Genomic DNA, 26,255 nt, shown 5'->3' with positions numbered 1-26,255 from the left:
ATGCCCCATGAAATTAGGCATTGGCAAAGCATTTTCAAACCGTGTTTTCAGCCAAGGGATTCTGGGCACAGCTTGGCCTTGCCCCATCTGCCCCAACCTGTGCTCGCTGCTTGCTTGGCTGCATCCCTACAACCCCCTCTTGGCAGCAGCTCAGACAAAGGCTGAAGACTCTTATGAAACCAGAGACATTTACCAGGTTATTCCGTTTGAATTGGTGTGACTGGCAATTGGTATTTTTCCTGTTGCAACTGAAAAGTGTTCAATAATTCATACATTTTACATAAAGTCTTGCGGCTCGTTCTGCTCCCACCCATGTCTGAGATAAGGCAGACTTGATGGCAAGCGGTATTCAAATGAATATGCATTTGAGCATTAAAATCTCCTGCTTCAAAAGGCTGATCTTAAGAGTCAGGGATTTGTGTCAACACCAGCAACCTCAGGTAGGGATACTGACTTTCTGAGTTACACGGAGGAGTTCTTTCCCCATTTCAGTCACCTAGAATGCTATCATTAATCTGTAGTCTAGTTACTTAAGTGTCTAAACAACATTGCGATGTATTGTTACTATAAGGAGCCACGGACTGAGAGTGGAAGTTTAGGAGCTTTGTAGTCAATATCGGGTACAAACCTTTTTTTATGATATATTTTATTTTGGGTTGGGTTTTTTTTGTTGTTTGTTTGTTCGTTTTGTTAAAATGCCCTTCCTCCATGAAGCTGCCTGTGCAGTCAGAAGTGCTGGAAGGTCTCAGATAGGAGCCTCTGGGGAGCCCTGCTCCGGCAGTGGGTGAATGCTGCCTTGCCCCGGCCCTGTAGCTCGTTTTGCCCGGGATCCCCTGCGGAAGATGCACCCCAGGGGTCCCGCTAAGGCCCGCTCAGGCTCGGCCGGTGGCGCTGGGGCTCTGGGGCCCTGCCTGAGGGGGAACGTGCCCCGATTTCCCAAGCTCCGTGTGGTGCTGCTCGCCGGGCCGCTGGCCCCGGTGCCCGGCAGCGCGGCGGGCGGGCGGCTCCCTCAGGCGTGGGCGGGCAGCCGAGGCTGGAAGGCCGTGAAATCCTGCCTGCCAAGCCCCTCCGTGTGTGTGCGTGTGTGCGAGCGAGGAGAGGTGGGGATGGGGCACATGGGGGTGGAGTGGCAGCTTGGGAGGATGGGAGGGAGGGAGGTGGAGGGATAGAGGAGGAGAGGGGGCCGGGTGCCTGCGATTGGTAAAGCTCCACGAAGGCATCTGCCAGCAGGACTTCAGAGGAATGTGAAACCAAATCATTTAGAAGTTAAAGATAGACGCAGAATACACAGCATCTCGAGCCAAGGTTTAAATTCATCCCTCTCTGCCTGGCTTCTCGCAAAGTTCTGCTTGTCAGCTTCCCTCTGTCTTCTCTAGCAGCTGTAATATTCCCTAAAAAAATAACATCATTCTGGATACTTGGGAATTACTAAGGTGGCAAAAGAGATCATGGTGCATACAGTAGGGTAAGTAGGAAGCTTGCCTTTGCATGCATTTGCTAGGGTGGTTCCTCTGGGCTTTCCTGCTGCCTTCAGAGCACTCTAGCAGTTCCTCTAGGATGAGGTGGACACTTAAGTAATGCTTACTTACCCGGGGTGATTTAGTCTCCCGTTTTCCCTATATGGAGCATTTGAACTTTATTCCTCAGTGAAGTGTTAACTCACAAGCTGACTTTTCTTGCCATACCTAGGGAGCCTTGGGCTTTATTTTGCCATTATAGTTTGGAGTGCTGTTTTCCTGACAGATTATTTTTGTTATATACCTTTGCTCTTTGTTAGTGGGAAGTGCTGTTTGGAATGCTGCTTATTACTACAAAGTTGAGATGTGAGTTGTTTTCCGTGTTAGAGAGGATGTAATCAATGTTTGCTTGCTTGTTTGGCCATAGTTTCACTTACAAACTATTTCCTCATGGGTGAATTTGATCATAGCACAGGGTTAATTAAATTTAACCTTGTTTGTTTGTTCCCAAATAATGCTTTTACTGGGAGTTTGATTTTTTTGGTTGGTTGTGGGGTTTTTTTTGTTTGTTTGTTTTTAAAAAAAAAAAAGAAAAAACAACAGACATTTTGACTATAATTTTCTTTGAACAAAGTCCTTCTAGCAGTAATTTAAAAATCTGTGCTTTCCCCTGGTAGTCCTCATTTTACACAGTGAATTTGTGAGTAAAAAAGGAAATTCAGGCTATTGTGTTCTTTCTAGAATTTATCAGAAGTAATTTCAGTATCTGGCAGATACATTGCCTCCTTGATCAATATCTTTTTCAGGCAGTTTCTGAAGCATTTCTGGTGAGGTTGTGGTGTTCCTATACCCAAAAGGATTCTAAAATACAGCAACTGATTTGGAAGTCAGATGTAATATTTGTTATATAGCAAGAACTTGTAGTCTGAGAGTTTCATCTGAATCTGGGTTTTGAGTGTGTGTCATCTAAATGCCAGCATTGTTTTTACCATTTTTTTCTGGGCATGTGTATTTTACACTCATAGTAGAGGAGCTCCTAACTTGGGATCTGGTGTCAGTTCACCCAAACATACTCAGAATTCCTGACGTGTTAGTACTGCCCGTAATAACCATAGGAAATAGGTGCTGTCTACGGATAACTGAAACGCCTGAGATTTTTGGTTATAGATATCAGTGCTGAAGAGATGCATATAGTGGCAGTCTGTGTCGTGCGAAATATGTGAAAGTGGGTGAACTGAAATAGAAACAGTTCCTCTGTTTCAAGGAAAGATGATGTGTCTCTGGTATGTTTTGGTATCTTTCTGGCACTTGATTGAGTTCATCCCTATTGGTCAGCTTGCCTGAATTTTGCAAAACATTTGGCTGTGTTTGGGTGAGCAAATCTGCTGTGAAGTGTTTTCTGTGTGATTAAGTGTAGGGGATGGAGAAGAAAGAGATAGATAACTTTTAAGGTAAATCTGGACTGTAAAACGGATATAGGGATGAGGAATGAAATTCAAACCAGTTCTTTTACAGTTTGTAATAGCTGGGTGTTCTTTTAAGTAGCTCAGACTAGCTCAGTGCTTCAGTCCTGTGCTAAATTTCCATGCCAACAGTTGCTTACATTAAGGAATTTTTTTACATTACATTAAGGAATTACTGTAATATTTGTTTTGGTATTGAAGTGGAAGACCTTTGAGACAAAAAATGTCAAGATGAGTAAAACTTGCAGTGAGTCTTGGTGAAGTTGTGGTTAGTTTCTGGCTCTTGCACAGGGTCTTTCAGGCAAGTCTTGTGAACTCTCAAAGCCCCTGCAGACCAGAAGGGGTTGGAAGGAAGAAAATACCTTTATTATTTCTCTGCGTTGGGTATCTAGGCAGCAGTTCCTCAGTTAAGGCATCAGCTCTGATAAGGTTTAACACAATAGGCTTCTGTTTGCAGATGCACTCTTCCCATGGCTATGGCCTCCCCAAGGAGGGAGGGAGAATCCACAGATTTAGAAATAGGGGTTCACTGCACCTTTTATAAGCTTCCTAAACTGAAAGAGAAAAATAGACTGACATTCAGAGGTGAGCAGAAAATAGAATTAATGTTCCATGGGAAATTCCTGAGTCAGTTCAAAATTTAATTGCATTTCCCTACCACAGTGTATTGCTTTTCAGAAGTTATAGTTCAGGAGCATGATGTTCCCATTTCATTATCTGAGACCCTTCTCCCATAATTAAATGTCCAAGAGGCACTGGAGAGCTTTGTCACAAAGAAACATGCTTTGAATTCTGGGAATTGAAGCTGCCTGAAAAACCTTGTTTCTGGAAGGGAATGAGCATCTGACCTCGGAACAGGATGTTCTCAGGGCAAAGAACTACATTGTGGTATTAGATTACCTTTAAGTAGTGTTCTGATCTACCTAATCCATCTGAAATAATATTTTCTAATTGTCCTAGCAATAAATGGTAAACATTCAATAGAGTGATATTTTCCCATAGAAAATCTAAGTGTATTAGATACAAATTCTAAATTATTATAATTTTGGCATATTTACTGAAGTGGAAAATTCTTGGCCAGCTGTTAGGGTGAATTTTTCTTGGTTAGGGTGAGCGTGGTACTGCATGTGCTCAGTGATAATGGTACTACACGGCAGCATGATACTGAGGTTTTTGGGTAAGGGTGTGTTAGCTTTATCAGCACATGACACAGGGACTGGAACCTCTTTCCTCTCCTTGCCCTCCTCTCCCTGCCCCATTCTCCCTCACTAGCCTTGTGCTCCTTAGTTAACTAGGATTTGTTGGGAAGTGGGGAGGGAGGGAGGAAAGAGAGGCAGACATGACTTTCTTAAAGGCTTTTGTAACAGGGTGTTGCTAGGGATGGTGACACCCACTTCCTGACCTTCTGGGCTTCTTTCCTCACTGCAGCTTTCCCTTCCCTTCCTCGCATTTCCCAGGACCCCCAATAAGCCCACACAGGGGGAAATGGAGAAGTGCTGCTGAGACAGAGGGGTGAGAGGGAGCCTGTCCCCTGCCCTTGCCTCTTGCTGCTGCAGAGATGAGAGATCATGAAGGTGCTGGTCTTCAGGGGGACCCAGTAGGGGTCAGAACACTGATGAAGCTGGTGCCTCCTGGTTTCAGGTACTGTGTGAGTGGTTGAGGTGCTACTCTGATGCTGCTACAGTAGCATCACTAGCATATGCCGTGCTTTCCTGCTCTGAGGAGCTGACTGGTGTCTCCTAGGGAGAAGCACTGTTTTGTCATGGCTGGTAGCATGTCTGCTTCTCAAGGAGGCTGGTCATGTCCCTCCCTTTTTGCACCATTAAGTTGTAAGTGGCCTTGTCATGAGAGTTCAAAAACATCCTTCTTTCTGAGGTGAGAATGGGTTTGCAACATTTTTCCCCTTTAATAGATCCTACACTTTTTTCTTAGCAAATCGTGCTAAAACCAGTGGTAAGGATATGCTTATGGGTATTAAAAATCCGTCCTTGCTAGATTTTACAGTTACTGTACATAGTTCCCATTTTCTTTCTGTCATGATCTTTTTGCCTTTGTAAAACTTTGCTTCTAGCCTCATCTTCAAGCTTTTTGCAGTGGTCATTTTGCCATAAATAAGAAAATGTAAGTGTCATCAGGAATTGGTTGGTAAGGAGTTTAAGGACTGTTTCCCCAAGGTTTCCTGACAATGTGCTTGTGTTTTTCTGAGCTCCAAAGAAGCAGCTTATAGTGATACAATTCAATTTATTTTCCTTTCCTGATTTTTCTCCCAGTGATTTGTTTTGGAACAGTATGACAGTCTGTAAGGTGCACCACACTGTAGAAAGCCTCAATTCTGGAATTTAATTCTGTGAAAAAACACAAACCTGCCCAACCCCTAAACTAATGAAATTATTGTGTCCTATGCAGCGATATTATCGTCTCTGAGCCCACGAGTGGAAACCCAAGGAAATTACCTGTCCCAAGTGATGTCAGATCTCCTGCACTTACTAATCATTCCGGCTCCTGGTGTATCAGGGAATAAAGAACTTCCTGGCTAATTATTATTGTATGCAGTGACTTTACCTGGAAACACAGCGATATTTCCCACTAATAGGATGCTTAAAAATGCATCTAATTGCAGCTGTGGTAGTTGAGAGAATGCCTAACACCTAACAGTCTTGAAAAACCATCCTTCCTGGCAGGGGATGTTACAAGAAACTGAGTTTTCCTGTCTCTTTCCTGTGTCTGAACCAATTACCTGGCCTCTTGCTATAAAAGTTGATTATACTCTGAGTAATAAAGAGATAGTAAAGCAGTGGAAATCATGAGTATTTCTTTATTAATTCATTTGCTGACATGATAGCTGTGTGCGGAGCATAACCTTCCCTGGGGCAGTGGAGGGAACCAGTCAGCTTCTGTGCCTGTGATCTTTGTCAAGACATGGAGGGGAGAGGGTTTGGTGTGTCCCATTCTGAGAGCAGTGGTGGTGATACTGGCCTGGTTCTGTGAAGTGCTCCAGGGTCAAGGGATGAAAAGTAGTACCTGCATGCTGCATTCTTATTTTCTTTTATGGCTATGATAAGGATAAGACTAGTCTGGTATGAAATGCCTCTTTGTAAATGTCTAAGAAAAAAGAGCAGAGACAGAAAAGTCTGTTAGCAAGTAGACTTTCAAAGCAATTTGATGACAACTTGTGAGTAGTTTTTTTAGACACAATGAAAGTAGGCAAAGGCAAAGCGCAGAGGATCATGCTTGAAGTTGTCCTTGAGTACTCCTTACCAAGTAACAGCTGCAGATAGAGTTAGTAATCTTGGGCTTTCCTGCTACATTTTAAAAATGCCTCTTGTAATGGAAGTATGTGGTTTCTAGCAATTACTACCTTTTCAGTGTGTGTTCATTCTTAATGCAACATTGTCCTTGGAAGAAGATCAGGGAACACTTTGATTCTGTACAGATTTATAAAGCAATGATTGTTTGGCTATCACAAATTTCTGTTTTCTTGTTTCTTTCTAATTCACAACTCATTTATATTGGATTAAGTGACCTACTGTATCATTTGTGTGATACAGAAGTACAATCCATTCCCTGCTTTTAGATCATTCTTTTTTTCCTGTAAATTGACTTGAGAATTACTACCCTTACATATAAAAAAAAATACATTAAATTACAAAGACAACACATTGATTCAATAATTTTTTAATTTCTGAGTTGATAATTCTGATATCTTGTCACTTTTTTAACATGGAATCCTAACTGTCTTGTATGACTGAAAGTTTTCTCACCTACTTGAAAAATTAGTATAGGAGAGCTGGCCAGTCCTTAATCTTGGTATTTGATGTATATTTAGCTTTTCTTCAAATATATGCCAATGGTCTTGTTTCCAAACAGATCGAACAAATTTCTAAAGAGATCTAACAAAAGGCAAAGTGTTTTATGATTTTATTTTTGTTCTTAAAATTTTGATCAGTTTCCATGTCTCATTAGGGAAAATATATCAGCTTAATGCATCTATAAATTGTGTTCTGCTGGTTGGTACAGGAATGCAGGGAGTACCTAACAAAGCTGAGAGTCAAGCTACGTTCTCTGCCAGGCTATTCTGTAAACAAGCCATGTTTTTTTCCTTAAAAAACCCACTTCTGATAATGCTATCCTTACTACAACTTACTCTGCATCCCATCTTTCTCTGCCACCTTCCAGGCCTCTTCATCCAAAGCTCTAAGCTGTATTCCTCCAGATCACAGTTGCAGAGTTGGGTGACCCATCAAACACAGCAAGCAGGGTAGGCTGGCTGCACATTCAGATGTGGTAATTCAGCAGCAGTCCTTGCTCCATCTCTACTTGCCTAGAGAGTCTCAGGGAGGAAATTTCTGGAGGAGAGACATTTACAAATGCAAGAGGTTGTGTGTGGCTTGCAAGGAGCCCCCTGAGCATGTCTCCCATAGACCCATGTCAGGTCAAGACAGAAGTCATCAGCAAAGGTGCAGACCTTTAGCTGCCAGAGCAATCATTTGCACTTGCAAGCTGTAAAGCTCCCTGTGAGCCATCCTTGGGGATGAAGCGTGACTTCTGTTAATAAACTCAGTGGCTGTTCGGTGATAGCAACAGGAAAATAAGAGTTGTATCTGCCTGCAGAATTTTTGTGTGTGAAACAATGGAGGAATGAAGGCTTCTCAGCAATAAAACAGTTAAAGATTTCTTTCAGATCAGGTGAAACTGTTTCTTTTCATAATTTTAGCTTTGGAACTTGCTGAAAATGTGTAAATAATACATTCAGCCTCACTTCAATATTTGACATATAAAGTTTCAGGTCAGCCATAAAATTTAGCAGAGCAACTGAAAAAAGGTTTTATAGTAGGAAGTGGGGGTAAACAGAGGAAACTTGCTAAAATGATAATGGCAAAAAGCAATTATATGACCCTAAGTGATAGTAAATATGATTTCAGAAATCATACAGTTAAATAAAGGAGGTAGGTAGTGGATGGTTGAAGAGAATCCAAAATAATGTAAGTTCTTCATCTACATTAAATCTGGTAATGTATTCCTAAATGGAATTAAAAGTCTTAGAGATTAAAGACTTTCGGAAAAATAACAGTTCCAGGCTGATGTGAATTCTTTGCAGGACAGTACATTTTCATGGAAGGGGGAATAAGTGGTGGTTGAGTGTCATGTGCAGTTACTCAGAACCTGGTGGCAACTTGGCCTGAATGCGCCTAATCTTTGCTGTTACACTTTTTAATATCCACTTTTGTTGAAACAGAGTATTCTCTGTGAAAAAGGCATCAACTAAGAAGATAGACTGATAATTTTTCAGGCCACTCTCATTTTCAGGAAGCGGAAATAAATTCTTTGTGCACAAAGCCTGAGCTTTGTAACTGCATGTAAAGTACTAAATAAGTCACCCATTGTGTTACGTCCCAGAGAAACCAAGCTTTGCCAGAAAGCAACCCCAGCCTAGCCAGGTCTGTCCATACCTATTTCACAGGTCATTGGTCTTACCCTTTTTCTGTTGTGCACCACTGTAGGTGAGTGTTTGGGCTTGTACTAGGCTTGACTACCTATACTGACAGACTCTGTACAGAGCAAGGACATAAAATTGGGTATTTCAACCTTGGAAAAAGTAGTCCTACCTGTTTTTTCACCCTATTCCCAGTCGATAGAGCAAATAAAAAGTGGGGAAGTTCATGCAAATACTGCAAATACTGATGGATTTCCAGTGTTTCACACTGTGTGCTGATGAAAAACTACACACAACTTGGTTCCTTTTGTGAAGCAGCATTGCAAGGCCCCTCTTGTCTCCTTGGGTGCATAGAAGCTGCAGTGGTGGTGTATAGTTCCAGAAGGTTCACTGAGCTGTATCCTTGTCACTTTTGACACCAGTACTGGCTGGGGAACAGCCAGTGAGTGGCACAGAAGCTCTTCAGGAAAGGATAGAGGTTACTGTGGGTCTCCATTGAACATGAATTGGTATTGTTGAGCTGTTGTCCAATAGAAACCACAATATTGGGCTGCATGTGGGACCACAGCCTGTAGGGAGCAATCCCCACGTTGGTCAGCTGGAGTTCTGTGTTCAGTTTGGAACTCTGCTCTTGAAGAAAATGCTGACCACTTTGGATGTGGAGAAGAGGGCAGGAAAAGTGACTAGAGAACCAGAGGACATACCCCAGAGGGAAACCCTGAAAAGGTTATCTTTTCTGTGCCTAAAGTAGAGCAGCCTGCCGTGGAGTGAGTAGGAGAAAGGCACGTTTTCAAGCGCAGACAGCACCGTACAGGCTGTTGCAAAGGCTGGGCCAGTCATCTCTTTTCTGTGCCATGGACAGAGAGAAATGGATTGAAAATGAAACAAGGAAGAAGAGGTAAAGCCTACAAAAGTTTTATCCACAAAATACCCTGCCAGTGGATCTTGTGGAGTCCCCATCACTGGAAGTGTTAGGAATGACTTCAATAAACATGAACAAAATGTATCTGACTCTGTCTCAGGTGGGAGGTGTATTACATATCTTTCCTACCATCCCTGTGATTTGACGATACTAGTGATAATACTGCTCACAGAATTATTTTAATGACAGACATTCTTTCTAAATTCAGGTTGCAGAGATCTTTGCACAGTGGAATGTATTTTGCTGAGGTGGAGGAGGCACTTAATCATCATATAATTTCCTCATTTTGAAGTGTTCCTTAGATAAGGCATAAACAGCTGGCTTTGCATTTCATCTCAAGTATCATTGTCCTGAAATACTTGGGGACATCACTTTGTCAGCTGGCACTTGACAGTCCATCCTAAATGTGAAATATGTAATTGGATTCTTCGGATGAAATCCAAGTTTCCTTTGAAGTCATGGGGTTTCACAGGGTAAAAATTTCACACTGAGGACAGAGTGATGTCCGCTTGTATGTGCTTAGCTTTACTGTCCTAGGCAGGCCTGTTGTTTTCAGGACAAGGCTACAAAGAGTGGGTTGTAAGAGCGTGTAACCTTTGCTACGACAAACATTTGGCTGCATAAGGGGGCCTTTGGAGTTCTTGTGTGGGTGAGTGAGAGCTTGCAACAGGCATTACATGAGGTGAATTAATTTTTTTTCTCTTTTTCAGATAATGTGAACAAAACTAGTTTATACCATCTGTTCTGAAATAGACAGTAGAAAAGCAACATCCCTTTTTTATTGTTTGTTTAACATTTCTTTTGATAGTACTTCAGGCACTCTGTATTCTCTTTAGTGTAATGTAGTTTTTTCCCTTCTCATTGAGGAGAGGGGTGTTCTCCCCCAAAATGTATTTTTATTGCCAGTGGTCTTTAATTTGCATTTAGTATTCAAACAACTATAGCTGCAAGTTGAATGTTTCTCCAGCTACTGGATAATCCCTCCTGATGAAATGCACACAGAGAAGTCTCCAGGTGCTATGAATTGGAGTAGTTCCATTGGAAATATTCTAGTTTTGTTTACACCACTGAGTTGACTGGTTTAGAGAGATTTAGAGGAGGTGATAGTCAGAATGTCATCCTAGAAAGGAGATGACATTGATGTAGAAGCTCAGTGTCAATCTCAGAGCTGAGAGTTAAATTTTTGTGCCTCATAATGTGTTGCAGTTCACATCCAGATTTCTTTGCAGGCTTTTCTTAACTGTGCCACGATGTGCCATGTGTAGGAATTGCATGTGTATACCTAAGGCTAAAATAAGACCACAAGTACAGAACCCAGACTTTAGGACCACCAATACATTAGTTGTTAATAACTTTACAGTGCTATTATGCTAACACTAGAAACATAATTAAATTGGAATGTTTTGAAATCATTAGGGGAAAGAAGATGGAAGAAAACGGTTTCATCCTCACAACACCATGTTTTCATTGACCTATTTAGAGTAGGGAAGAAAATGTGTCCCTTCCCGTTACAGCAGAATAGGTTTGTTCAGCAATTTTATAATGCAAACACACAAGAGCAGACTGGATTTCCTAACCACTCCAGGAAGATTTGGAAAGGAGAGTAATGTTATTTCACACACTTACGACCAAGATGTGTAAGTTCCTGTCCAAGCTATAATGTTATTAGTTTAATCAATTTGGCAGAAAGTGCTTAGAGTTAAAAAAAAAAGTGGGGAGGGGGGGAGACTTGTACTCAAAGGTGAGAGGAAAAGGGCAGTGCTTGGACTGCAGCTGTGCAGAGGGACCTTCTGTGGGAAATAACATTTCCTTTGTCTTCATCTTCCTTGTTTCAAAGCCTTTGGGACCACTGGGCTGGAAGTGGAGGAGTGTTGAACATGTGTACAAGGTTCAACACTCCTCTGGCTCTGCACATCCAGCACCTCTGCCCAAGCCACCAAGTGGGGAGCCATGGCTGCAGCTAAAGCACTTCCAGAGAAAAATCCCGTGTGCTCTTCCTCCTCCACATCTGTGCCATGGGCAGGGAGTGAGATGCAGGTGTCTGGGTTACTCCAACCACAAGGCATGACAGTGTTCATGGGGCGGGCAGCATGTGGCGTTTGGGGTGCAGCCCTCCTCCTCTAGACTTGGGCATTATTGCAGTACTTATATTTGCTGTCGTATGCCTGAGTTAATAAACCATCTTTATCTGAAAATAAACACCTGCGGGTAGTCCTTTCTAGGCTGCTCAGGTCACATTCCTCCACAAGGTGTTGTTGGTAATTTAGTATTGTCAGAGGCATTAGTCACTGCCATAGTAGCTTAATAATGCATGGTAGGAGCCAGCTGGTAATTAACAAATTAGAGATATCATCTACATTTTCCTCAAATATTTCAGATGTAGCAAAAATAATTAAAAGGAAAGTGCTTTGGGTGTTTAAAGCTGTAACGTATATTTAAAACATCTTGCCATGTCAGGAAATTATTCATTGTTTTAAAGGTCAGCTAGGCCTCATCTTGCTGCTGTCCCAGGATTCTATAATTCACACTGAAGAGTTGTGAAACAGGGGAAGGGCCAGACTCCTGTCTTCTCCTTTAACACTGTAATTCTGCATCATTTAGGAAATTCATGCTAATGCCTGACTTCTGTGCCTGTTTTTAGGAGAGGCATGACTTTGTAAGTCTCAGCTGCTCTCTTTTTCAGTTAACTTCCTTTCATATTAAAAGTGTCTTGAATTGGAAGGTTATGTTTATGTGTATGTGCTGGAAAGATGAAATTGGCTTGTAATTGAAGCTGAGGAGAGAAAAAGTTAGCACAAATTGTATGAAACTGCAACGCTGGGACAGACACCTCAGTATGAATGAAGGTGATGATGGGTTTCATTATGTAGTGTAACTAAAATATGCTGGTATGCACAAGCTTGCTTTAACTCACTTGGCATCTCCATATTTTATCACCAGATGGTGACCAGCAGTTTCAAACTGAGATGCTCTCAATTACCTATGCGTGATGATTGAGCAAAAGTATACTTCGATACATCTCCCCTCCATTCTGCTTCAGCCCAGTACTCCTTGATCCTTCTGCAGCCTGGCTCCAGGACTCAGCTCTGAGTATTGCAAGCCTTTGACTCTGCTTTTTCTCTGGGGCAGGATCTGATCTGGGCACTCTGAGGCAGACGAAGCAGGGAACAGAGCAAGCGATCGGAGGAGCATCATTTCTACGGGTAGGGTGTGGTGTTATCTGTTTTCATGGGGAGCACTTGGGTTCTGGCAGTGGCTTGGAGAAATATGGTTTATGTCTGAAGATGTTCTTCTTGGAGAGAAATACTTTAGAAAATATGGCTGGGTGCTCTTTGAGACACAGTGCAGAGCTTTTGTCAGACGGTAACTAACTTTGTGTGCAAGCTTTGAACTCACGGTACAGATGTGAGCAACTGTGCAATGTAATGAAAAGCAGAGAAGAATCTGCCCTGTAATACCTTTGCTCTTTGCTACATTTAGTCACCTCCACATTCATGGAAGTGCACTGGGAATTTCAAAGCATGAAATTTTGTTTCTGAAGCTTACAAAAGAAAACGAATTCCATATGCAATTTCTGTTAAGATTTTTAGCCTCTTAGATTCTTAGGTGTTTTGAATGCTTCCTAATACCTTTCGGTACTAAAAGCACAAAGGGTAGAGGCGGAAAAAGGCTGATAAGTTATTCACACAACACTGTTAACAGTATGGACTTGTTTTGTGTTACCCTGAATTCTTTTCTGTTGTTCTGGGTGGCTTTGTATTTGGGGGTCTTTCTGGTAGCTTTGTACTGACTGTTGGTTCCCTCAGCAGAAAACTTCGCCTGTTTGTATGTACTGTATAGTAGCAGAGCATGAAAGCGCAGGCAACACTGAGTTCCCCAGCATGCAGACACGGGGAGAGAGTGATGCTGCTGGCTGCACCCGGGCTGGGTGAGAGCTGACACCCGAAAGGGCAGGCAGAAACACCGCAGCTTGCCAGCCTTCACCTGCGATGCCACAGCCTGCTGAGAACAGGCCTCACATGTCCCCACCTGGTGCCAGCACACAGCAGGCGCATTTGGCACATATCCTGCTCTTTCTATTGTCCACACCAAGAAGCCTGTTGAATGTGCCACTTCCCTGGTTTTGTTGGTATTCCTGGATTTCCCTCAGTGCAGCGCAAGGGCAAGGTGTAGGGGTTCTGCCACAGGCTGTGGGGTGGCAGCTTGGCACACACACAGGCCTGGCAGGGCTCCTGATATCCATAGCCCAGACGTGGCTGGGCAGTCTCACCTGCGTATCTCTCCCAGTGACAGAACAGTGTTTCCTAGTGCAGGAGCTGTTCCTGCAGGCAGGGCCTTGCAGTTCATTCAGGAATCACAAAGCACATCAAATTTTACTACAGTTTTCATCCCCCTGAAGCCCTTCATATACACAAACCATTACACAGACTTCATAATGATTATGGCCTGTTAAACTGCTGTATAAATATTGGTACTCTATTTCTTGATTTATTTTTTACCCTTTGTGTTAATTCCATCCATGACCTTCACACTTCAGGTTTTAAAATGCCACCACATTATATAGAAGACTAGATTGCTGTTGAGGGGAATGAAAATAACTACCATAGCAGAAGGAAAAAAAGTTTGACTTTTTCCAATCTGATACAGTTCCTGTAATCATGGACAGTAGGTGATGTCTTTAATACCTGTCACTCCTTTGTACTGATGCTTTCAAAATCCTTCGACACAAGTCCTGGAGCTTTCTGATCACCTGGGAAGGAAGAAAGACATTCAGTCTAAATGTCCTCAGTTGCTGCTTCTTTTACATTACATTTTAGGTTAGTATTTTTGCAAAGAGGCTATCCAGAAATCCCAGAGCAATTTAAGCCTCTAAGATTTCTCCATTCTGTACTTTATTTTGACAAAGTAATGGCCATATACCTCTGTATTAATGGATTATTGTGACACTTGGATGTTGCATTCAAAACACTGCATTTCTGTACAATTGCTCAAAACCAGACTTTATATAGATAAAATATATTATTTGCTACATTCCTTTTATTCTGATCAAATTTTTAATATCTAATTGTATCATTTTCTGGAAGAAAGGTCCCTTGCTTTTGACACATTTTGTTCTGTCCTCTTTTTCTCCACTGTTTAAGTCAGAATTAGGCTGTCCTCTTTGTATTATATTTTTATTTAATATTTGAGAAGCAGTAAGTTAACCTATGTGCTCTGTGTTCAGTCTGAATGAGTGACTAATCCCCACAAAGACTGCTGCTTACTGGGTGATCACTGCACTTGCAATTTACTTTTACTTTTTTTTTTTTAAAAAAAGCCTTGCAGCTGAGCATTTTGGTTCCAAATGCAGATGGCTAAGCTGAAAACCCTTCTTTTTTTCCTAGTTTTTGGGACTGATAAGTGAAATTCAGGAGTCCCCACTAGAGTTGTTTTGGAAGAAGTAGAAGTTCTGGAAGAAGCTGTAAGGAATTTTGGTTGAATTTGGGGTTGATCTGCTGTTAAGAATTGCTCAATGCTCTACTTACTCCATGCTTAGAAGAAGAAGATATTTCCTTTTATTTCTGACAGCAAAGTTTCATTCCACCTTGAATTGAGGCCACTGCCTCAATGTCTTCCCTCACTAAAATAAAACAACAGGTGACTAGATCTTGAAGTGTCATATCTGACACATTTGGCAGTTGTTTTCTGCTTCTTAATAGTGCTGGGATATGAACTTGAGGTCATCCCAGCTGCTCTGACCACCTCTGCCCAGTAAAATAAAGACTGCCTGATTTAGTCATTACTATTTGCTGTGGCTGCCTTTACATGTGCATTCACTCTGCTTAGAGGATCCCAAACTGCCTGTAAAGGTCTGTGTTGGCATCTTGCAGTGAGAGTTTCCCTGCCCATGGGAACCCAGGTTTGTGTATGTTTGTTTTTGAAGCAAATGGTGGTGGTGATACATGCAGGCTTATCTGCTCAGCCTTTTCATCTGAATGGAGCCTTCCACGATGAATTGACTGGATGAAAAATTCAGTGCATCCTGTTTAGAATTACATGTGTTTATTCAGTCCTTTGTTAAAGCTGGTGCTGTTATTCATGCACTGCTTTTGTTTCCATGTAACTTTTATTATACTTTGATCTCCTGTAGCACCCAACAAACTTTTTAATACCACTTACCCAGAAACCATTGTTTCACTGCAATTATAAAAGAACATGCAATGAATTACAAATGAGAATATTACCCAACAAGATATTCCTAGAAACAGGAGAGCACTTACATGCAATATAATACATTAATCATTTATAAGGAGTCAGTTATTAAATTTTTAATTTTTTTTTTAATACTCTGGATGTGGGGATGTGAAAAGCCTGTTCACTGAGGTGTTTGTGGGCTTTTGAAACTTTCTTAAGTTTCCATCCTCACATTCTTGTCACAGAGTTGGAAGTTCTGGTGACTCCAGGGTAAGGTAGCTCTAAACTGTGAGTATATAAGTATGCATTTGCACATACACATACGTAGATATATGTGTACAGATAAATTCAACCTTTGTCTTTAAGAGAAGTCTACAGTGTGCTTGATGCTTCTTTATTTCTACAGAACTGCTCGTCAAAAACTTTGTCTGCTGAGACACTTTCACAGTCAGGATTTGTGGTCATTGTAAGCAGATCTCTCAAATGAGCAGAAGTCTGATAAATCTAGCTGAGCTATCATTTCTTAACAAAGCTTTATCCTGAGGTTGGCTTTGGATATACACACTTATAAATAAGGACAGGACAGGAAAGAGGAAAGGGAAAGGAAAGGGGATAGTGCCTTAAAAAATCTTGTTTTGAATTGTCTGTGTGAAGGTATAGTGTCCCCACTCCCCATTCATACATAGGACATGTGTCACAACACAGCAACATGAGCTCCCCCTGTCCCTTCCCCAGGCTGGTGGGATGTGTTTCAATGCCAGTCACAAGCTGCAGAGCTCACTTAGCAGCACACTGTGCCCAGTGATGATGCACAGCATTTTAGTAGCTGCTGAAACTGAAACCAACTCAGAGCTGCCTTGTACCTGCACAGCTCACAGAGGAAGCAGAGAAATTTGGTTTGTCAGTCATGACTCATGGAGACATTCCTGGGATGGTGCACATTTGTGATGAAACCAGTAGAGTGGGAGACCTTTCCAGCACAGGATCTGGTCTGACTCCTGCTTTTGGAGCAGAAATATTGTCGTTAAGAACGGTAATCACCATCACCACTGGGCTGAGATGCAGAGCACTCTTCCCTGGGCATCTCTGCCTCTGCTCCCTTGCTTTAGAGGGGGAAACAGAGCAAGGGAAAGGACCAGCTGCAGACTGTAATTGTTTTGAAGCAGCTTTCCACTCCATTAATACAATGAAGGTACAGTCTGGGTCATTTAATTTCCCATGTTGATGTAGGCAACAAATCAGATAGATGTGTTGGGGAATCATTCACCATGTCTGATAACTCGGCTTTTGAATAAAGAGCGGGACTTTCCAAATATTGCAGGAAGTGGCAAAAGCAGCAGGAGAGAACAGATTAAACACTTCTAAACTGTCTTCTTTTTTAGGTGCTAAAGTTTGGGCAAAAGAAACTGCCATTTTTCTAGAAAGAAAACTCTGTGCAGCAAGTAAGCTGGTTCCAGCATAAATCCATTCTACTTGTCATGCTGGAACATGCAGCAGTTGTGATTCCTGTAGCAGTATTTAAAATGACAAGCATATTTAAATGAGTTTCTCTAGTGAAACTTGGCTAAAACTATCACATCAGTGGGATGATACCATGACAGCTTTACAATTCAAACCAAATTTCTTTTGGCTGATGATGATGATGGTGATGCCATCCTCAGCCCCATTGTGGTGAATACCCTGCATGGCTCATGCTCTGTGCTTTCAGATCATTCTGTAGTGATTCTTCTGTTTCTCCCATTTTCATGACCCCTCCCTCTGTAGACCAAAGTGCTGTAGGTACATGCCCTTCACAGATCCTTGGCTTGAGGAGTGATGAGAGAAAGGCATTCCCGCTTGTTTTCACCTGACCAGCTGCATTCTTGAATAAACTGGATGGTGTGGTTGTGGGGCAGGTAGGGAAGATGTTCTTAGACCAAAATGAAGGTATTCCAACATGGCTTTGTGGTTTAGCATTCCTCATGGGACCAAATCTTAGAAGAGATCAGACTGTCTGAGTGTTAGGAAATGAACAACCCCCCATCATTCTGACAGCTACTGCCCTCTGCCCTAATTGCTTTTTGGAAAGCACATCCGTTCATTTATAAATGCATTCCTTTTTCACTCGTAAATTACCCTGTTTATGCTCTAGAAGTATTGGTGGTAGGAGACAGTGCATTACATACATAATCTTTCCATGGCTTTAAATGCAGTATTACCCTTTGTGTCTTTTTTCAGAGATGCTGAGCATCTCTAACTCTGAACACCGTGGAAAGTCTACATGGCAGTCTTTCTTTACCAGGTATATCCTGTTCTATTTTCAATGCCAGACCTTGGTGCTCACAATTCAACTGTTTGCTGAAGGTGAATTCCTTATCTTCTGTCTCCTATTTATCAAGTCTTGTAATTTATCCTTGTTTTATGCTGTCATATGCATGATCCAGAACAACAGTTCTTTTGACCCTGTAAAAAAATTCATGGGTAGAATGGCTCAAAAAATAATCTGCACTGGAAATCTTATTAAAAGTAAAATTTGACTAGTTATTACGAAATTGACAGTCCGATTCATTCACCTGTCCTGGGCAGAATGGAAGGTCAACTAAAATTTGAACCCTTGGTAAGGAAGTGTCACTTCATATTAGTGTAACAGGCAATCCAAAGATAGGATCACACATTAGTGAAGGTAAGAGGTGCAAAAACCCACTTACAGATGTAAAAGCAACATCCTGTACAAGTACAGTTATTGAGTAGAACACTGGTATTATAATCTCTCAAATGACAGCTTTATCTGACTGTAATTCATCATGAAGTAGAGTTTCTGGTGTGTCAGGAGTTCTCTTGACCTGATGCAAGAACTTTACAACTTAACTTTATGACCTCAGGAAATTAAATAGGTTATCCCAATACTAAGTCTAGTCTTTCCCAGCTTGAAGATACTCGAATTCCTGTAATATCCACTACTTAATACACAACGGAAACTTAAAAATTTGAAAGCTTTGTCTTTTTGTCATAGCTCACACAGACAATCACACTGAAGTGTCTTAACGTATTGCAAGCTACTTCCTTGTTGTTTTTTAGTTTAGAGTTAGCAGAAAATAAGTCAGGGTCTTAAGTCATCACGAGTTTTCACTTCATTGGAGTTGTTCTGAGAACTGTAAACAGTACATTCAGTAACTAGCTCCTAGGTGGGATCTTTTGTGTCCTGCCTGTGTCACTGCAGAAACATTCTAAGTGTGTCCAGTGAATTAGGAAAGGAAACTTCGGTGCCAAGTGCTCCTTGTAGTCACACGGATAGATTTGAGGTACAGTCCTCACCACACTGTCATCACATGGCTCTGGAAACACTCATTTACTGTCTCAGAAGAAGGAACTATTTAATTCCTCTTTCTCCAGAGGTTGGTTTGTGTGAAACCTGCTCAAGTTTTCCTTCCAGCATGCTGATAGGATTGCCTATTGCTTGTCCAGAGATCTTATTTCTTGCAGCTAATCTGAACATGCATCTCAGGTTTCTTTTCAGTCTGCTGAAATACGGCTGTGATAATTTTATCTCGACAGCCTGTACGGCTCCACTTGTATTCAAGCGTCAGTCTGACTGGCTGTGGGTTTGAGGCACATGACCTTGGGAGAGGTACAGACTATTCATGTTGTGAAAGCCTTCTCTATCAGGGCAATGTGTGTGTGCATGTGTCTGGTATAGCTTTGCAATGCCATGGCAGACACAAGAAACTGTCCTTCAGTGTCTCTCACTGGCGTGACTGGCCAGAGAACAGTTTTACTGGGCTTGTCCATATTCAGCTGACAGCTCTGCCTGCTCTCTGCTTCCCTCCTGGTTTTGTTTTACTGTCTGTTTTCAGCTCAGTGGAGGGTAGTTGATAGTGTAGTCCCTGATAAAAAAAATATCAATTCCTGACTATGTAATAGATTGGTAGCACCACCAATTAGGAAAGTTGCCCAGCAGTTCCCATTATAGTACCTTACTGTTTTTCACAGTATTTGTAAAACTTTTAACGTCTGAACTGAATTTTTTCTAGCCAGCTGTTTTCCTCAGTCTGAGTATTTTTGGAATATTTCAGCAAAAGTGATTCAGTAAGACTGAGAACAAGACTGGCATAAAAAGAAGTTGGATTTCTTCACGTTTAAAGAAAACCTGGGGTTATTTTCTCTGGTGTGCTTTAGTGTTCTTGTACACTGGAACAAGGATGTAAACTTCAGTAGAACACATGACCTTTGCACAAGTATTACTTCTCTTATTTATCCCTGTGGAGATCTGCCCATTTGGCCTATACAGTAGCCGTCAGGGGAAAATAAATCCAGAGCAGCTTATCCATGTTAAGAACTGGCTGCAGCTGAAGATCCTTGATGGAACCAGTCTCCCCAAGTGTGCTTGTGGCACCCAAGTTGTTCCTTGGTCCTTGAGCATTTATCAAGGTTTCTGCTGTATTTGTCTTCACGAGGATTTGGGTGCACAGGTGTGTACTGAGAAGTCAAATGCTGTACCCACCCATAAGTCTTGCACACTTGAGGGCAAAGCTGCAGCTTTACAGGCAGCTTGAACTTTGACATCTCCAGTCTCTTAAACACTGAGGCTGCTAAAGCAAGCAAGCATTTAGCAGTCTTATTCCTGAATTCCTCAGGAATAATTCTGCATGTAGTGTGGTATTGTCTTTGTTTTGTAGAGTAAAGGTGACAGAACCTCCAGTTTCTTTGTAGTAATTACTGCTTAGCATTATAAACAACCTTGATCAAGGATCCCCAAGCACACTGGGCTTTCCCATCTTTCTCACATGAAGTGTACGTGACATCTACGCTCCTGACAGCATTCTGATAGGACAGGCTGGGGGTGGGAGAGGAGCTCGTTCTTGGACAGCACTGTCTCAGGGGAAAAAAAGTGGCTTACATTCTAAGTTCATTTCCATTTTAGTTTATGAAGCACTGCTTTTCAAAACTCCTCGGTTTTGCCATACTTCCAGCCCTCAGCTGAACAGATGTCAGAAAAAGACAAACAGAATGAAGATAAATATGTGAACATTTCAAAACTTTTGTTATGGCACACTGGCCACTACTGAGTAGAAAATAATTCTGCTGTCATTAGTGTGTTTGATGTTTGAACCTCTGTTCTGCATTTTTCGTTGTTGTTCTCTTTTAGCAATCTCCCTTTTCTTCAGAAAGAGCTTTTGATTCAATGTCTGTTTTGTTCAGTGTGGTCAGAGGAATGTCATTTTCTACTTAGTAAATGCCCCATGCTTACTGTATTTTATTCACATGAGTAGATTTGCTTGAGATCAATGTGAATGTTGCATGGTGGGGCTAGCAAAGAGTTAATATTTTTTACCAAGCTGCATAATACTTCTGGATACATTTCTCTATTGATCCCCCAATCCTCTTAGGTCTGCCTAAATAAGTTCTTTATGATGGAAAATAACTTAGCAATTTATAATGCTGTGAGATCACTTTCCCCTCAAAAGATCATCTTTATATAGTCCTTCTTGTTTTCAGACTCGCTGCTCCTGTTCCAGTTTCCTGTCTGGTAGTAATGGTTTAAGGATAAATAATAGGCAAAGTTTGCAGGAAATCATGGGTTTTTTCAAACTCAACTTGTACCTGATGAAAGCACAAACAAAATTTTGGTAAGTGGGAGTCGTAACATCTTTAAGAGATGCATAAATCAACAGGTCCTCCCCCCAGTTATCTGTAATAACAAGGCTTTGGGATTTTTTTTCTGATCTTCTTCATAAGATTTTCTGTGTTTGCTTGTCATGCATTTCACTTCACTGGACTCTATGTTTTTTGACTACTCGATGAGAAAAGACCTGGCCAAGGCATAAAGAGCATGGAGAGGGTATGAGTTTATCTCAGTGACTCCACTCTACAAACAGTTTTCAAAGTTATAAAATAATTCATCAACTGGACAGCTGAAAATACCATAGTTGAGCAGTTCATTAATGTGAGGCAGATTTCCCCACTGCAGAAGAATACATGTTTGGAAACAAGTAAAAAGAAGACATCCTACATCCCAGCAATTTATTCCAGACAAAGCTTGCCTTCCTGACGTCTTCAGGGAAACTGTCAGTTTTAAATACTCTAATTTGTGTCGTGACCCACAGGCCTTGGTATAGTAATGTATTAAGGGGTTCAGACAGCTGTGCTGAACTCAGTCATTATTTCAGTTTAAATCCTACCTGAATAAATGGATTACCAGCTGCTTAGACAAAAATATTTCAATTAAGACAGGAGAGTAACTGGTAAATTCCATGGATAAACGTTTTTCCCTTGTAGTAATGCAGGAGAATTGTTAACTTCATGTTACAAAAAGGAAGGGTGCTGAACAGCACAAGCTGATGTGCAGATACGAGCAACTGTGAGTTTATATTGCTGTTGCAAGTCGTTTCGTGTGTAAAGAAATAACTGCTGTGCAGGCCAGGCTGGGTGCCAGAGTCATCTTCTGTGCTGGTATGGTGCTGAGGTTGCCAGCACTTACACTAAAACTGACGTAGCTGTTGGCATAACGGAGACTCTCAGTGTTCGCTTTGATGTCTGAAATACAATGCAGCTATAGGCGCCTCCTTTACAGCAGGAGCAGCAGAGATACAAATCTCCGTGCCTGTGATGAGGAGTAGCAGCTGGGTGTTTGCTGGAGGACAGAGAGGGGAGTGGGAGAGCAGAGCACAATCAGGATGCTTCTGTTTCTGATTTTTCTGACCTGCTGCTTCCCAGGTGCTCCAACCGGAGCCTCACCACAGCATTTTATTGGCGCAAATCCAGAGCAGGGCCACAGAGTTGGTGAGGGGACTGCAGCACCTCCCATGTGAAGACAGGCTGACAAATTTGGAACTGTTTAGCCCAGGGAAGAGATGGTTGCCTGGAGACCTCAAAGCAGCCTTCCAGTACCTGAAGGGGGCCTACAGGGAAGATGGAGTGGGACTCTAAATCAGGAACTGTAGTGACAGGAGAAGGACTAATAGGTACAAATTGAAAGAGGGGAAATTTAGGGTAGATAAATGGAAGAATTATATAGATTGTGAAGCATTGGAACAGGTTGTCCAGAGGGACTGTGAATCCCATCCCTGGCCAGGTTGGATGGGGCTCTGAGCAACCAGTGTAGCAGAAGGTGTCCCTGCCAAAAGCAGGGGAGTTGGAACTAGATGGTCTTTAATGTGACTTCCAACCCAAACCATTCTATGATTCTATGATTTTGTTAGAAAACAGGATTCTGGTTTCTGTCTACAAATGGGTTCAGAGAAAAAGGCTTAAAAGAAAGAAAAAAAAAGTTTCAGGTCCAAAAATATTTAAAATCTTGGCTGTGCAACTGAAAATAAAACTCTGTGACAGTTACTCTCCAATCATATTAATCAAGTGGCCTTTAAACAACAAAACCATTCAGATTATCAGCTGGGAAGTGGAGTTGGGACGTCAGGTCAAGTAGACTCACTCTCCTGACAGTAAGCATAACTTTGGAGATGAAACTTTGCCTCAGGCTGCATGATAAAGGAACTAAAACTCCTGCTCTCTGATAAAGTATATAGTTCTCAGGATGTGTGATACCATGAGATGTGCTCGTCATCCCTGGAATTTGCATCTTACGCAGCAGAACAAAAAAAACAAACCTGTATAGGCACTGCATGAAGAAATGAGACAGTTCATTCATAAAAAGTGCCATGGCATATGTCATCAGTTAATTGGCAGCATAGCATATACCAAAACTACTTGGAAAAATACTGTGTTGTTTGAGGTTTTTATTTCTACCTAAAAGATACTTTCAGTCCTTCTACACTCAGGAGCAGAAGCTTGTGTTTTTTAGATCATCTTTGTTTTCATACTCTCCTAGGATATGTCCTACCTTATTACCACCTCTTTTAATTTGGTAATCTCTGTTTGGAATTAAGGATACTCAAATGTAGAATACTGGTTATTAGAGAAGCTATTAAAACTGAAGTTTACCTTTTATGAGGCAAAGCAGCCTACATGAGTTCTGTTTATATATTGCTTTGGCTTGCCAAACAGTCAAACAGTTTTGTTTGTATATATCCCAGACCATGGCAATTTCTTGGAATGGGGTGATTTTTGTCTTTGTTTCTTGCTCCAAGCGTATGGTCAGTGCTAGAGTAGAAGGCCAGAGTTTGCCCTAATTGGGTCACATTCTGGGTTCTGAGAGCACCTTAGTGTTTAGCTCATTAAAAAAAAAATAGCACAGAAACAGTGAGTATAAAGGATATAATCTCTGTAAAAGTAGCTTTTGGTGTGGGCAACCTGTCTTATGGCTATGGAGGACATGTGTTAAAGACTGCAAGGAAAGCCGCAATTCTTTCAGATAAATCAGCTGGCCTGATTACTATTGTTATTAATACTTTAGGAGGAAAAAGTGATTTGGAAATGAGCTTTTTTAAGCAACGTGTCATTTTTTACATCATTCTGGAAAGGTCTGGCATCCAGATTCATATATCTAGCTGAAGAGGTGGACATACTCAACATACTAAGTAACTCACTGGCTTGACCCTCTATTCTAGTAAACACAGCAGAGGTTTGCCTCTGGCACCAGGACAATCTGGGATGGCACAGCATGTGTTCATACAGCTGAACTCAGTCTCTAGGCTGAGTGGCCACAAGCAAACAGCCTGCTGGAAATGTCTCTGGACTCTGCAAACTCCCAAACTCTGCCCAGGAGCCCTCTGGAGGAAGGAGGGCTGTTTAGGCCCAAAACTGTGCCAGGGATGCTGTTGTAGCAGTGCGGGCAGCAGCTCCAGCTCTCAGGAGCATGTCCTTGCCAGTGTCACTTACTAATATAGACATACTCTTATCAGGGAGATGGGACCAAATAAAGAAGAAACCATGGTTTGGTTGCTGTCACCCTCCATTGTGTTGCAAGGTGTGGTTATGAGCCCTGTTGAACGCTGTACTAGGTTATTGAATAACTCTGGGCAACCTGCCCCCCTAACAGCTCCAGAGTTAAGTGGAACAAATCTGCCCTGGGAAAAGCCAGAGTCCAGCTTGACTGCTTTTCTTCTGCTGGGCAGGATCTTGCTGTCTGCGGGGTTTTTCAAGACACATTATACATTTGCTTTCAAAAGCCATGAAAATATTTGTGGTGAAAACTTGATGTTGGATACAGCAAAGTTTGTCTCCTAGGCCCACCACTGTGCTTGGTGTGCTGCAGTAAATCACTGAAGCCCTAATTTCTGGCTTTTTTTTTTTTTTTTCAAAATTCCTCTATATCTGGCATTCTGTTTTCTCTGTTTACAAAGAAGTATTTTTATTGGTACCAATAAAAGGCACCAATAAAAATACATACATAATATTGTGATATTACTGTGGATTGGGTAACAACATGTAGCTCTGTTTTCCCAGAGTTGCAAGATACTACCGATGCACGTGTGCAAATAGCTAAGCAAGCTAAATGGGAAAATTTTGGTTTTGGAAGGAAACTGAGCTTCCAGGGCTTGTCAGCATCGGTTCCAGTAGATCCAAATTGCATCAGGATGTGCTTGTATGTAGATGTGAGAGAAATCACAGTTGGGAAGTGAAGTGAAGGACCAGCACTGCACAACTTTCATTCCTTTCAGAGGAGTTTTCCCAAGTCATGGCTGTGAAGGAAACACTTGTTCGTATGCATGTTACTAAGGAGACAATTCCTTCCACACAGACTGTTAAAATTAAGTGCCCAAAGTTTGTATCCATTTCTAATTTCTAATTTTGTAATGTGAAGATCTGTTTTTTGGTTGCCCAAATTGTTGTTTTCAAGAACCATAATAATGGGCATTGTGGGAAAGCTTAAATGTAGTAGAACCGCCTGGTCCGTTTCCACCTGTTTCACTGATGATCACAGGGATGGAGCACCTCTCACATGAAGACAGGCTCAGAGAGTAGGTGTTGTTCAGCCTGGGAAAGACTCCAGGGAGACCTTGGAGCAACCTTCTGGTACCTAAAGGGGACCTGCAAATGAGCTGGAGAGAGTGAGGCTTTTAACAAAGGCATGTAGGTATAGTACAAGGGGGAATGGCTTTAAATTGAAAGAGTGTACGTTTAGATTAGATATTAGGAAGAAATTCTTTACTGTAAGGGTGGTAAGATGCTGGAACAGGTTTCCCAGAGAAGTTGTGGATGCCTCATCCCTGGCAGTGTTCATGTCCAGGTTGGAAGAGGTTGTGAGCAACCTGGTCTAGTGGAAGTTGTCCCTGCCCATGTCCTGGGGGTTTGAACTACATGATCTTTAAGGCCCTTTCCAACACAAACCATTCTATAGTTCTGTGTTACCCACAATACAAAAAAAGGCTTAAGGAAACAAAGTCACTGCTGCATAGGCCAGCTAAAACTGCTGAGCACTCTGCAGTTTAATCATAACAATAAACACAGTGACATTTTTAGGGAGGTAGATTTATTTCTTTTTTTATAAATAAATTCTGTGCTGAGTAAGCAGGCTACTTCTGTAGTTTCCTTGGCATAAATCAAAAATTTGATTTGACATATATATGAGATTCATGCTTTGGGGTAAAGTTTTTAGTTTAATTTGCAAATATTTTCATTTTCCTTGGGCACAAGAATCCTTCTGCTCATCCGCCTTCAGTCTGGCGATGTGGGAGCTTTGGTTTCCAGTTCAGTGTTCATAGTTTCATGTTACTATAGTTAACACACCCAAAGTATATCAAATAAATTTTTGGATAATGGTGATTCTGCATGTAATTTGCCATCGTTGGGCTTTTAAAGTCTCAGTCAGAGCAGAGCTGTTGTATCCAGCTCAGGACTTGATCTGCAGCCTAATATGGATGTAGAATGTCTCTGGCCTCAGCCTCTCTGAGCACGTTCAGAGCCTGCCAGGATCTCACTTTGGACTG

General features: G+C 41.7%; 1 protein-coding gene across 50 annotated transcripts in view; it reads left to right on the top strand.

Annotated features, from left to right (window-relative positions):
- DTNA (dystrobrevin alpha) overlaps positions 1-26,255 on the top strand; it is a 221,610-nt gene that overhangs the window by 41,220 nt on the left and 154,135 nt on the right. For 17 of the 50 annotated variants that reach the window (XM_086888936.1, XM_086889028.1, XM_086888885.1 and 14 more), the window contains exon 1: positions 1,109-1,465. The exons of 11 other annotated variants lie outside the window; for them this stretch is intronic. In XM_086888936.1, the coding sequence (XP_086745062.1) occupies positions 1,449-1,465 (17 nt within the window). In that variant the 5' untranslated portion in view covers positions 1,109-1,448. Of the gene's footprint in view, positions 1-1,097; positions 1,466-12,405; positions 12,480-26,255 lie in introns of those variants that run through there. 22 more of the 50 variants (XM_086888961.1, XM_086889057.1, XM_086888945.1 and 19 more) reach the window with 6 other exon arrangements.

Source organism: Cyanistes caeruleus, chromosome 1 (assembly GCF_971803275.1).
Source record: "Cyanistes caeruleus chromosome 1, bCyaCae1.hap1.1, whole genome shotgun sequence".
Taxonomy (NCBI): Eukaryota; Metazoa; Chordata; class Aves; order Passeriformes; family Paridae; genus Cyanistes; species Cyanistes caeruleus.
This window is presented reverse-complemented; position numbering and strand designations above follow the sequence as displayed.